The 14950-nt window shown below is 39.6% G+C and overlaps 1 protein-coding gene across 5 annotated transcripts in view; it reads right to left on the reverse strand.

The window, feature by feature from the left end:
* The window catches only part of TASP1 (taspase 1), a 248285-nt gene extending 235957 nt beyond the window's left edge, over positions 1-12328 (reverse strand). For 3 of the 5 annotated variants that reach the window (XR_011489320.1, XM_070471902.1, XM_070471903.1), the window contains exons 1-2: positions 12229-12328; positions 417-635 (exon numbers count right to left, since the gene is read on the reverse strand). Coding sequence is in view for 4 of the 5 variants with exons in the window: in XM_070471902.1 (XP_070328003.1) it covers positions 417-561 (145 nt within the window). In the remaining variant the exon portion in view is untranslated. Of the gene's footprint in view, positions 1-416; positions 636-4325; positions 4476-12228 lie in introns of those variants that run through there. The other 2 variants (XM_070471900.1, XM_070471901.1) reach the window with 2 other exon arrangements.
* Positions 12329-14950: the final 2622 nt, after the last annotated feature.

A 14950-nucleotide genomic window follows, 5' to 3' on the forward strand; every position in this document is an offset into this window, starting at 1 on the left:
AATGCAGGTAAACGAAAAGATGCAGGTTCAATCTGTGGGTCACGAAGATCGCCTGGCTGATGGCACGGCAACCCACTCCAGTTATGCTTGGCTGCAGAATCCCCAAGGACAGTATCCCTGGAGGGCTACAAGTCCATAGAATCTCGAAGAGTGAGACATGACTTTTTAACAGGCACATGCAGATGGAGTAAAAGTACTAGAGAAGGTGAGTGAAGGAGCCAAAGGAAGTGCCATCACTGCAAGACCCTCCACGTGGGAGCTGGCGGGGGAGGCCTTCACACTATGCAAGTCAACCTGTGGTTCCAACTCCTCCTGCAGTGTCCCTCGCCCAGACAGGAAACACTTCTGGTGTACTCCAAGGCAAAGGCAAGGAAGCCCATTATTTTTGTCTTCCAGCTCAGCTACTCAGAACTTACCTGCATGCACCAACACAAAGCCCCCTCGTTTCTCTTTATGGGACTGCTTCGTTTCCAACTCTTTCGCTGTTGTTTTAACAGCCGGAACTTGAGATGATCTGGAAGGCAGCCCTTCTCCAGAACTCATCCCCTTCTCCATGGTCATTCTCCAAGATTACCATCTTCTATTGGGAAAAGTGCATACTTCCATCCAAAAGTGACTGCAGAAGAGGAATTACCCTAAAGGAAAACAGGCAAAGATGGTATGCATTTCTTTCCACTAACACACACGTATACAAATTTGTGCTCAGATAACTTTCAAGAAAAACCCCTAATTTTAAGTTATTTAACTGGGTAATACAAAGAGTATAAGAAGGTTAGAATTTAAATCCCTTTATACACTGACAGGTCTTGAAGTCGTATAAACAAAGAACTGTTGTAAAAAGACTTCATGTTGAGTCCAAAAGATATTTTATCTGTCATTTTATCTACACTGAAGAAAACCTCATCTTAAATATCACTTTCTACTCCCTCCAAACCAAACGCTAATAACCTCTGGGACATTCGAGAACCACAGGCAGCACTGGCAACATCACTGAGCCTTGATTTAAAGCCTAGATTGCTGCTTATTTTTTCCTCCAGCTTTATTGAGATATAATTGACATACACCAGTGGATAAGTTCAAGCAGTACAACCTGAGGATTTGACACACATATATACTGCAAAATGACTGCCACTAGGTTAGTTAACACATCCATCACCTCACCTAAGTACAGTCCTTTGTGTGTGGTGAAAACATATAAGAACTCAAGATTGCTGTTTGCTTAAAAAAATGAACCAACCTCCCACCTCTCTCCCCAACCCATCCCTCTGGGTCTTCCCAGTGCACCAGCCCTGAGCACTTGTCTCATGCATCCAACTGAAAAAAAAAAAAAAAAAAGAACCAACATACAGATTTACCTCTGCCTATGGAGAACTTTTTATGAAAAACAGTTTAATGCTTCAGAGCTCAATGTAATGCTAACAAATGCAAATTTATAAGACTAAAGCATGAAATTAAAATAATACTTGTGCAAATATTTGTTCATTTTCACAAAAGCATTATTTCTGAGGTTCTCAAAAGATAATAAAATGAATTACAAGCAACATATACCACAAAGCTTCTAATTTTTCTCACAAGCTCACAAGCTACTGGCAATCTTGACTTAATAATGATGATAAAACACATTTCAGACTGGGGAAAAATGGATCGTTTAAAAAATCAACAGAGATTTGAAGAAAAAAAAAAAATCCCAAAGTCATGTGATTGAAACTACTCAAACACCTAGATTCACACTATAAGGTAAAAATCTGTACCTTATCCTAAATTGAGAAATGGGAAGGGACACGGGGCTTTAAAGAGTGACAGCCAACTAGTTCAAAAGAACAGGGTCACGCAAAGTGTGGTCTACAGACTAGTGCTGGTTATCAGTCTGCAAGAGATTATTTTCTATTCATATACGAACTGTCTTACATCCATGTTTTCAATAAACAATGACAGTTTTTCTAATTCTTTTCTATTTCCTTAAGTTTTGTTTATAATCATATCTTTTTATAATCTATTTAATAGAACAGAATTAAAACCATCTATAAAAACTGGAGATTCACAAAGAAAAGACTCAAAGTACAAAAGGCACATTAATTCACTCTAAAACTTACATCTTCCAGGGTATAATTATATTTTTGAAATAATTTTATCTGCTACATCAGATAAAAATAGGAGCTTTTACTTTTATCTTTCTTTCATAGTTTTGTTTTGAGGTTTTTGTGGTATTCTGTTTTATTTTTGCATTTTATGAAAGCAATGGTCAACAATGGATTGAAAAAATTTTAACTTGATTCTTCACACAAGAAATGGCCTGGAAGCACTGCAATATGGTACTCTGTGTGTGCATGCATGCATGATAAGTCGCTTCAGTCATGTGTGACTCTTTGCAACTCCATGGACTGGAGCCCGCCAGGCTCCTCTGTCCATGGGATTCTCCAGGCAAGCATACTGGAATGGGTTGCCATGCCCTCCTCCAGGGGATCTTCCCGACCCAGGGACTGAACCCACATCTCTTATGTCTCCTGTATTTGCAGGCGAGTTCCATACCACTAATGCCACCTGAGAAGCCCAGTATCATATTTTAACTTCAATTCCTGGTTAAAAAGAATCCATTTAATTATTATTATGTATCACCTAATTTAAAGGACAAACAATTTAAAATCATATACATATATACATTTGCTGTTGTATTAAAATGTTTACATATAATCATAAATTTTGATTATAAAAGAGCACTGAGGTTTATTAAATAACAGTAAGTTAAAATGCCTGCTTCTGTTTTGTAGTGATAAGTATCTCTCTGAGGATGGATTTTCTTCCAACTGCTTCACAAGGGTCTGCCTCAATTACCTTTATTTGACTTTGGTTATTTCTCTGAGATAGGTTACTATTTATTTCTGTGTCAGTTGACAAAGTCAGTTTAAATTATTAGCAGTTTATCTCCCAGTCTATATAGGCCTGATGTCTGACCAAGTCATGAAATGAGCTTGGGCCCACTAGACCCACAAACAGCTGTGTTAAAACTCAGGCTTTGGAAAATTCAAAGCTTCAATTCAAATGAAAACACATCCAAGCAGTATGAGTTATAAAACTTTCTCTGACTCACTGTCATCAGATGCAATTTTTTCATGAATAACAAATTAGAACATCTACATATTATAACAAATAAGTTTTGATGTAATTGGCATTTTTAATGTATGTGAGAGATTTGCTTGCTTCTCAAGCTTGTCTGAAAAAAATTACATGTGTAAGATGAATAAATATGCTGTTTCTTGAACAATCTATCATCTCTCAGAGATGATAGAAATTTATTTATGTAGCAAACCATGTCATCTCACTAAATTCCTCCAAAAATGCTGGCCCCAAAGTTCTGCAGCACTGGGAAAGGAACTCAAGTAGACAGGCTAGCCAATGTACAACTCTGGCCTCCAACTTCCAATGGTTACTGGAATATTTTTAATTCAATTAGAAATGAAGCAATTTCTACTCCAACATCAGTTTTTGTTTAACTCAGAACCCATTAAAAGTCTTACATTCGTAACAGAACTCCAACAAATGTCCCAAAAAAAGACACAAAAGGCAGAAGGGGGCAAGTGAGCAAATCCCAGTTTATAGAAGAACTATATAACAACTTAAACAGATCAAAAAATGCTAAACCTCACTCAAAAGAAAAAGGCAAAATAAAACCACACTCACATATCAGCTGGACTGGCCAAGTTAAAGAGTCATTCTCACATGTTACAAGGAGCAGCACAGATGAATACAATGCAAGAAGGTCAATTTGGTAAAATCAACCAAAATTACAAACATACACACTGAAGTATCTGTAATGGTAAAGATATAGACCAATAGTATGTCTTGATAAAAAAAAGTAGTTAAAAATAAAAGCTGCTTTTGGAAAAAATGAGAACCTTATTGATACACAAATATGAAACAACCAATGTTGAAGATATTTTGGTAAGTAAAAAAAGGTATGGTACAGAAACAAATGCAGTACCTTATTTTGAGGGAGACAAGAAAAAATAATACAACCAAATATATATGCAAAGTGCAATCTGGAAGAATATATCAAAAATTAGCACAATAGTAGTTACCAAAAGATTTGGGTGACTGGTGGACAAAGGTGAAATGGAAATCCCACTATTCACCATTGTGCACCTTTTGATTTTGAACAATCTGAATGTATTACTTAAAAACAAAAAAACTTTTTTATTCATTTATTTCTTTATGAGAACACAAGATAACTAGCCAAGTCCAGGTCTCAAAATAGGGCAAGCTGGTAAGATCCCACTTCAATAAGAGGAGAAATGCCATATTCTGAAGGTTCTCAACACTCAACCCACCTAGAGAAGGAACAGACAAAAACACGGCCAGTCAACAATACTGGCTGAGAGGTTTGTTTTGGTTTTGTTTTTCTGGATCTTGAATTTCTAGGGCCACACAAACCACAGATAATCCTAAATTTAAAAATAATAAAATTATTATTTGATCTCTACAGTTGAAACTAAGGAGTAAAAAGTAAATCATGTAGATTGACATCAGATATCCCTGTGATATTTTTATCACATTTGTAGTCATTATTACAAATAATTATTTGAAATGGATGAATCATATTCACATCAATACATAGATCCATATGGAAAATGTTTAACACTTCAGCTAAGTCTTTGAGATAACAGTCATCACAAAAGTTTTCCAAGCAAAGATGCATATGCATGTTATATAGCTTTACACAACAGAAAACAATTTTATACATCATTTTTATAATGCCTGTGTTCCTGAATGATAAGTTTGAATATGGACATTTTGCAACTTTCTATTGGTGATGCTACTAAAATTCACTTTATTATATCTAAAAAACACTGGCAATTTGTCCATCCTCTGCAACAGTAGCTTGAAAAGTGAAACTGAAAGTGAAAGTGAAGTCCCTCAGTTATGTCTAACTCTTTGCAACCCCATGGACTATATCCCACCAGGCTCCTCCGTCCATGTGATTTTCCAGGCAAGCATACTGGAGTGGGTTGCCATTTCCTTCTCCAGGGGATCTTCCCTACCCAGGGATTGAACCCGGGTTTCCCACATTATAGGCAGACGCTTTACCGTCTGAGCCACAGGGAAGTCCAAGATTGAAAAGGTAAACATAAAGTTACTCGTGTGTGTGTGTGTGTGTGTGTGTGTGTGTGTGTGTGTGTGAAGTCGCTTCAGTGGTGTCTGACTCCTTACCCTATGGACTGTAGCCCACCAGGATCCTCTGTCCAGAGGATTCTCCAGGCAAGAATACTGGAGTGGGTTGCCATGACCTCCTCCAGGGAATCTTCCCGACCCAGGGATTGAACCCCTATCTCTTATGTCTCCTGCATTGGCAGGCAAGTTCTTTACCACTAGCACCACCTGGGAAGCCCAAAGTTACCACATGACCCAGCAATTCCACTCCTATTCATTAGAACTGAAAATACATCCACATAAAAACTTGTACATGGATGTTTATAACAGAACTGTGCATAACAGTCAAAAAGTGGGAACAACTCAAATATCCATGAGCAGACCTTGGTTAAACAAAGTCTGGTATATTTAATATCGTGCTCAGGGTTTGGAAGAATCAATATAGTGAAAATGAGTATATGACCCAAAGCAATCTATAGATTCAATGCAATCTCTATCAAGCTACCAATGGTATTTTTCAGAGAACTAGAACAAATAATTCCACAATTTGTATGGAAATACAAAACACCTCGAATAGCCAAAGCAATCTTGAGAAAGAAGAACTGGAGGAATCAATCTGTCCGACTTCAGGCTCTACTACAAAGCCACAGTCATCAAGACAGTGTGGTACTGGCACAAAGACAGAAATATAGATCAATGGAACAAAATAGAAAGCCCAGAGATAAATCCACGTACCTATGGACACCTTATCTTTGACAAAGGAGGCAAGAATACACACTGGAGAAAAGACAATCTCTTTAACAAGTGGTGCTGCGAAAAGTGGTCAACCACTTGTAAAAGAGTGAAACTAGAACACTCTCTAACACCATACACAAAAATAAACTCAAAATGGATTAAAGATCTAAATGTAAGACCAGAAAATATAAAACTCCTGAGGAAAACATAGGCAAAACACTCTCCGACATAAACCACAGCAGGATCCTCTATGGCCCACCTCCCAGAATATTGGAAATAAAAGCAAAAATAAACAAATGGGACCTAATTAAAATTAAAAGCTTTTGCACAACAAAGGAAACTATAAGCAAGGTGAAAAGACAGCCTTCAGAATGGGTGAAAATAATAGCAAATGAAGCAACAGACAAAGGATTAATCTCAGAAATATACAACAACTCCTGCAGCTCAATTCCAGAAAAATAAATGACCCAATCAAAAAGTGGGCCAAAGAACTAAACAGACATTTCTCCAAAGAAGACATACAGGTGGCTAACAAATACATGAAAAGATGCTCAACATCACTCATTATCAGAGAAATGCAAATCAAAACCACAATGAGGTACCATTACACGCCAGTCAGGATGGCTGCTATCCAAAAGTCTACAAGCAATAAATGCTGGAGAGGGTGTGGAGAAAAGGGAACCCTCTTACACTGTTGGTGGGAATGCAAACTAGTACAGCCACTATGGAGAACAGTGTGGAGATTCCTTAAAAAACTGGAAATAGAACTGCCATATGACCCAGCAATCCCGCTGCTGGGCATACATACTGAGGAAACCAGAACTGAAAGAGACACATGCACCCCAATGTTCATCGCAGCACTGTTTATAATAGCCAGGACATGGAAGCAACCTAGATGCCCATCAGCAGACGAATGGATAAGAAAGCTGTGGTACATATACAACATGGAATATTACTCAGCCATTAAAAAGAATACATTTGAATCAGTTCTAACGAGTTGGATGAAACTGGAGCCCATTATACAGAGTGAAGTAAGCCAGAAAGAAAAATACCAATACAGCATACTAATGCATATATATGGAATTTAGAAAGATGGTAACAATAACCCTGTATGCGAGACAGCAAGAGAGACACAGATGTATTGAACAGTCTTTTGGGCTCTGTGGGAGAGGGTGAGGTCAGGATGATATGGGAGAATGGCATTGAAACATGTAAATTATCATATGTGAAATGAATCACCAGTCCAGGTTCGATACATGATACAGGATGCTCAGGGCTGGTGCACTGGAATGACCTAGAGGAATGGGATGGGGAGGAAGTTGGGAGCGGGGGCTCAGGATGGGGAACACATGTACACCCATGGCAGATTCAAGTCAATGTATGGCAAAACCAATACAATGCTGTAAAGTAAAATAAATAAATAAATAATTTAAATTTAAAAATAAAAGTGGAAGAGGGAGGCCTGAAAGGGAGAAGCAGAGAGTTGTCCAGGTGAGAAGGACTCAGCCTAGTGTTGCTGACTTTGAAAAGATAGAGGAAAGAGCCAGAAGGTAGGGAATGTGAGCAGTCTTCAGAAGCTGGAAAAGGCAAGGGAACAGATTCTACCCCAGAGCCTCTAGCAGAAACAAGATCCTACAAACACCTTGGTTTTAGCCCAGTGAAACCCATCTCTTACTCCTGATATCCAGAACCCTAAGATTTGTATTTTTAAAGCACCCCCCCCCAAAAAACAAAGTGTGGTATATTTAGACAATGGAACATTATAGAGCCATAAAAAGGAATGGAGGGTTGATACACACTATGGCATGAATGAATCATGAAAACAATGAAAGAAGTCAGACACAATCGGTCACATATGTTTCACAATGAAAGAAGTAAGACACAAAAGGCCACATATGTTTCCATTTATATCAAATATCCAGAGTAGGCATATCTAAAAAGACAGAAGTAGATTAGTGGTTGCCTTGGGCTAGGAGGACAGAGGGGAATTGAGGAGTGACTGCTAATGGGGGCAGGATTTCTTTGGAGGAGAGGCAATAAAAATGTTCTAAAATTGGTTGTGGTCACAGCTGCATGGTATTTAGTCTGAATAACTACCAATGAATTGTACACTTTACATGGGTAATAATATGATAAATGAATTTTATCTTAATAAAACTGTTGTGTGGGGAGAGTGTATTTTTTCCTCCCAATAAATTATATCTTTACCTGTAAGATGTATCTTCTCCAAGTTACCAAACTTAATGGCATCTTTGAACAGTCTTCAGCTTGCAACCTTTGATTCTCTAGATATCCTGTTCTCCTTGGCAAGCATGCCAGTCTACTATCCTAGCTCTTTGAGGCCCCTCTGACCCCTCTCATCTTTGTTCTCTGGCTTGACTTTCAAACAGAATGTCCAAAGGCTTAAGTCTCATATGCCTCCTTCAGCAACTTCACTGAGTATCGAGTTTTCAAAATGATCCTCTCAGTAAACCAGATGATTCCTAACTCTCCCTCTTAAGCTCTAGCCATAAGTCTCCTGGAGAGCTCAACCTGGATCCTCCAAACTCTTAGCCTACCCAAAACAAATTCACCTTTCCCCAGAAATCTAATTCTTTCTACATTACTCCTTACTTCTAATAGCCCAATCCTTTCTAACTCACCTTATAGTCATCTTGGACTGTGCCCAGTTTCCAAATCCTATAGATTTCTTCTCAAGCATTTAACTTCCTTTTTCCCACTGCCTTGACCTTTGCTCAGCTCACATACCTCTTAGCTTAAGTGCTACAGAAAGCATATTAACTTTTCTCCCCAAACCCATGCTGTCATAAAACAATCATCTACAAAAGGCTGCCAGAGTAAATCTCATAAAGGACAATGCCAATCAGGACAAACAGCATGCCAAAAGACATGAGCAGGCAATACATAAAAGAGGAAATATAAACTGGATAGGCAATATTAAAGAAAGAATACCCAAAGAAATACAAAAAAAAAAGAACAAGAAAAAAAAACTAACTAGCACTGTACTGCCATCATAAACTGATGTAACCGTTTTGAAAAGGAATCTGTCAGAAAGTATCAAGAGCCTTAAAATGTATAATGCTGTATACACCCTCTCCAGAGATACTTTATATATGAACTAGCCTACACAGACACAAATAATAGTCCCACAAATTCCTCTAAAGAATACTGGGAGACTAGAGAAGAGGGACGGGCAAGGATGAAAGGGAAACTTGATTTTTCTCTATCTAATAACCTTTCGTATTCTTTTTTTTTTTTTTAACTGGGTACTACTTACTAAAAAGAGAAGATTTAAGTTCGCTGTCCCGGTGACCAGGATGCATGTAAACTAACTTGATTATCAAGGCCAGAAAAGAAACTCAGAATAAAACACCGCTTCTGCTTCAGGGACTTTCATGGCACAAATCAGTGCCTAAAGATCTAAATCTTGACTCCATTTCTCTCAAATATTGTTTCATATTCCTACGGCATGTGATGACACTATTTCTTTTTTTTCTTTAAGCTATTTAAAAGACTACCATATGTCCTGTTTGCCTCTGGTGTTGAAGTTTTTCACTCTAGGTTTACTTAGCCTTTTAGAAGCAGTTGAAGGAGGAAGGAAGTCATGGAATCCATTCATCTTACAGCAAAGGCTTTTAGAGAAATCCAGCCCTTAAGCTACAGCAGCTGATGAAGCGTTTTGTTGCTCTTATCATGAGACTGAAGCTGTAATGCCTCATTAAATAAGCTCCAAAACATACTTATTTCATCTTCGACCCAGTAATTCCACTTCAGAAAACATTTTCTACCAAAATAATTTTAAATATAGAAAAAGTTTTATGCCTTTTATGCTGTGTTTAACATAGGATAATTAAGAAAAACAAAAATCTGAGAGTGTCTTAAATACCTAACATAGAGAATCTATGTATTTATGGTCAACTGTTTTTTATTTTAAAAAGGTGCCAAAGGTCATTCAATGGGGAAAAGACAGTCTTTTCAACAAAGGGTGCTGGGAAAACTGGAGAGCCACATGCACAAGAAAGCTGGACTCCTACCTCACACCATATACAAAAATTAACTCTACATAGATCAAGGCCTAAATGTAAGAGCTAAAACTACATAAAACTCTTATGGGAAAAAAAAAAAAGAGTAAACCTTCATGAACTTGGACTCAGTAATGATTTTACACATAACACCAAAAGCACAAACAACAACAAAACCCACAGATAAATGGAACTTCACCAACATTTTTAACTTTTGCACTTCAAGGAACACCATTCAAGAAAGTGAAAAGATACTCCACAAAATGGCGGAGGGGTGAGTGAGAGGTGGGGAATGGAAGAAATATTGCAAATCTGAAAGGGGACTTGTGTCCAGACTATATAAAGAACTCATACAACTTAAAATTTTCTTTAAAAAAAAATTTAATTCAATTTAAAAATGGGTGAAGGAATTGAATGGACATTTCTCCAAAGACATACAAAGGGCCAATAAGCACAAAGAAAAGATACTCGTCATTATGAGACATCAAGGAAATGCAAATCAAAACTACAAGATGCCATTTCACAAGCAACGGAAGGCTATAATCAAAAAGAATAAATGCCAGCAAGGATAAACAGAAATCAGAATCTTTATATCCCTCTTGTGCAGGCCACTCTGGAAGATACCTGTGAGTTCTCAAAAAGGTAAACAGTTCCCACGTGACCCAGCAATTTCATCCCTAGGGATGTATCTAAGATAACTGAAGACACACGTTCACACAAAAACTTGTACATGAATGTTTATAGCAGAATTATTCGTAACAGTCAGGAACTGGAAACAATCCAAATGTTCATCAACTGATGATGGATAAACAAAATGCTGCATATTTATATAATGGAATGTTATTCGGCCATAAAAAGGTTAAGGGTGTACCTTGAAAACACTATGCTGAGTGAAAGAAGGCAAGACAACAGAAAGCCCCATGCTGTATGATTCCATTTACATGAAATGTCCAGAAAAGGAAAATCCACAGACACGAAGTAGACTAGTGGCTGCCAAAAGCTGGGGGAACAAGCGGAAAGGAGATCTAATGAGGAGCGACTGTGATGGATACAGAGATTTTTTGGAGGTGATGAAAATGTCATGTAATTAGATACTGATGACAGGTGCACAACTTTGTGAATATACTAAAAGCCACTGAAATTTAAATTTAAAAGGTGGAATTTTATGAATATCTCAAAAAATTCATGCAATAGATGCAATGTACAAAACATGCTTCTTAGTTAAAATCCTATTTTGTACACACTAAAATCCTTAGTGGGCTTCCCTGGTGGCTCAGCCGGTAAAGAATCCGCCTGCAATGCGGGAGACCTGGGTTCGATCTCTGGGTTGGGAAGATCCCCTGGAGAAGGGAAAGGCTACCCACTCCAGTATTCTGGCCTGGAGAATTTCATGAACTGTAGAGTCCATGGGGTTACAAAGAATCGAACAGGACTGAGTGACTTTCACTTTCATAATCCTATGTAGGTTAAGAATCTGCAATTTTTTAAAACGTAGAAAGGCCAAAATGCTGGGCTGGTGGAATCACTGATTATCTCTTCTTAAATATTTCTTCATTTTCCAAATATTCGTTAATAAGCATGCACTGCTTTTTTTTATAAGTGCGGGGGGGAAAGCTTTACTCAAACACAAAAGCAAATTATTAAACTCCCAAGTGTATAAAAATTCCTTAGTTTCGTGTACAGTGATCCCAGTCACAAGGTCCCCAAAAATACTTTGCATTCCCCTCCCCTCCCCTCCAGAGGCGAATGAAGCTGAACTCCCTCCTCCCGGAAACACGATGCCTTCTATTTCCAAGGCACCTCCAATTCCTGTTCCCCACCCTCCTCTCAGGTTACTCCTGCTCCATCCTCTCGGTCCTTTCCTCTCCCTTCTCCAGCTGAGCAGTAAACGCTAACTTCCCGCGGGGCTCAACATACTACGAGGCTGCTCTGCCCCGACCGGCCACGCAGGACCGGGGCGCACACTCCCGGCTCTCCGGGAACCTGGAACTCGGAGAAACCGCAGCCCGAAACCGCATCGAGTGTGAGGGACTGCCAGGACCCCCTCCCCAGACACAGACGGCCCCTTCCCTGCAGAGGGGAGGAGGCCGCCGGGCCGCAGCAGCCGGGAGCGGGCGCCGGGACGGGCCCCACGCGCGACCAGGGATCGGGGACGAGGGACGCCTCGGGTCCCGTCCTCCGGCACCGCCCTCGGCTAGGAGCATCCTGCGCGCCGCCCTTCCCTGGCCCAGAGGGCACGTCCTGGAGAGCGCGCGGCGCCGGGGCAGAGCGAGCGCGCGGCGGCGGCCGCAGCCGCGCGGACAGCGTGAGAAGGAGGGACACTCACCCGCATCAGCCCAGAGCCCTCAGAGCACCGGAAGTAGCCGCCCGCCCGTTGCCAGGGTGAGGAAGCGGGGGTGACGTCAAGGTCCCCCATTGGGCTCGAGCGCAGCCACGTGTCCGGAAGCAGCCGCCCGCAGGCGGCTCTGTCCCCGCCCCCTACTCTGGCGCCCCTCACCTGGCCGCAGAGGTGCCGGGAAGACCCCACCTGGAGCCGCCCTTTGAGTTGCGCAAGCTTCCTCGCCTCTCTCCCCCAGCCCCTTAAAGACCCGAAAGGCTGTGATCTTCTGCTCAGAGTGGTCGGTATCCTAGCAACGTGATGTGAAATTAAGCTAGTCACCACTTACTGAGGTGTCACTGACAAGCTTAATTTCATCCAATCCTTGCAGCCCTCCCCTCCCCACTACACCGTAGGGATGACTAGAGTTCTGCCTGAATTACACGTGGGTGACTGGGGCTAGCCTTGCTCTGGGGAGGATTAAAGTGGGAATGGCCTTTCTTTTACCATCTAGCGTCTAAGACCAAGACCTGTTGATAGTAACATGTAATCTCTTTCATGTTTCCTTGTAACTATTAACATGAATCGTCTACCATGTAACCACCATTAAACCTATTCTGTACTGTATTCTCCAACATATTTTTCTGCTAATATCCTTCTTTACAAACAAACATGAAATGGTATTAAAAAGACCTCTTGTGAAAGTTATCTATAAAAACAGAATTTTAGACTTAAAAGGGCCCTTTATTAAATGGTTTAAATAAGAAGAAAAAGAAGCAGTGTTCAATGCAGAATAGACAGTGGTAGTGCAGTGCTTAAGAACAAGGATTCTAGAACCAAGAGAATCTGGGTTGGTATCTCAACCCCACCTCCTACCAATTGAGTTACCTTGAACAATTTACTTTATCTTTCTGTGACTCAGTTTCCACAGCTGTAAAATGAGGGTAATAAAAAAAATCTCTCATAGGGTTGTTCTGTGGAATAAATTAAGCTATATGAAGTACTTGGGAAAGTAATAAGTAATAGTAAGTAATCCATAAATGTTACTTGGGGAAAAAAATTACATTCAGCTTGTTACCTGAAAATATGCAGAGACTCAAACTTCTTTCTCAAATAAATGACACATGGTATGAAATAAACCAAAAATGTCCAGTTTGCTCTTGGAGTAACTGTTATTAAAATTTAGAAAATTCATGCTGTATAACTAGAAGGTAAATCCTGTATAATATAGGCATTCATGTATTAAACAGATAATTAGATCCTATGCATTATACAGGAGAGGCACTGAGGGTGTGAAGGCTTGAATGGAGGCTTGCAGGGCCAGAGAGGTCAGTTACATGAGCTAAGCACACCCAGCCCTGAAGGGCACGCTGAGAAACAGCTGTACCAGCTCCAGGTGTATGCAAGGAAAGGCAAAAGAACCTGACTATCCTCAAATAATGTTCACTGTAGATCTTATGTAGGCATATACACGTGTGGATACATATGTGTTGGGTCCACACACCATGTCAGGGATCGTTAGCATCAAACTGTTGTTTTATAATAATACTGAAATGCTTATTTATCTTTCTATTCTCATTCTCTTATGAGCATAAAATGTACAAAAAGTCTAGATAGGATTTCACATTTCATACTGCCATTGGATTTTAAATGCCCACCAGTTGTCCAGTTTTGCTGTACTCTCACAGAATATACACAATTACCTGACAAAGCTATTAAAATACCCTTTCCTTTTCCAGCTACAGTCTGTGGGAAGCTGAATTTTCTTTATATACTTCAGCGAGTACAACATATAGCATCAAATTGAATGCAGAGGCAGTAAGGAGAACAGAGCCAGCTTCTTTTAGCCAGACATAAAAAATTGCAGTAATGCAAAAATAACACTTTTCTACCATTTTTTATTTTCAGAAAATATAGTTATTTACTAAAAATATGTCATTTATATAACAGTCAATGGATTTATTTTATTTTTAAATAAAAATATTACTTTACATTTTGGGTATATCTTTAGTATAGTAAATGTTAATAAATATAACTCACATTAACAAATATCTGGAGTATAATTATTTTTAGGAGCACAAAAGTGTCCTGAGACCAAAAAGCTGAATAACCACTGATATAATTATTATAAATTTAGTCTGTATAGGATAGTAGTATTTAGAGGGACTTTAAACTCAAATAAACCTGGATCTATCTCCTAGGTGTGCCACTTACTAGATGTCTAATATTGAACAAGTTACATAATCTTTCCTAACTTTGTTTTACTTAACCAGAAAAATGGGAATCAGTTCAGTTCAGTCGATGAGTCGTGTCTGACTCTTTGTGACCCCATGAACCGCAGCACACCAGGCCTCCCTGTCCATCACCAACTCCCAGAGTCCACCCAAACCCATGTCCATTGAGTCGATGATGCCATCCTACCATCTCATCCTCTGGCGTCCCCTTCTCCACCTGCCCCCAATCTTTCCCAGCATCAGGGTCTTTTCAAATGAGTCAGCTCTTCACATCAGGTGGCCAAAGTATTGGAGTTTCAGCTTCAACATCAGTCCTTCTAATGAACACCCAGGACCAATCTCCTTTAGGATGGACTGGTTGGATCTCCTTGCAGTCCAAGGGACTCTCAAGAGTCTTCTCCAACACCACAGTTCAAAAGCATCAACTCTTTAGCACTCAGCTTTCTTTATAGTCTAACTCTCACATCTATACATGACCACTGGAAAAGCCATAACCT

Source organism: Odocoileus virginianus, chromosome 9 (assembly GCF_023699985.2).
Source record: "Odocoileus virginianus isolate 20LAN1187 ecotype Illinois chromosome 9, Ovbor_1.2, whole genome shotgun sequence".
Taxonomy (NCBI): domain Eukaryota; kingdom Metazoa; phylum Chordata; class Mammalia; order Artiodactyla; family Cervidae; genus Odocoileus; species Odocoileus virginianus.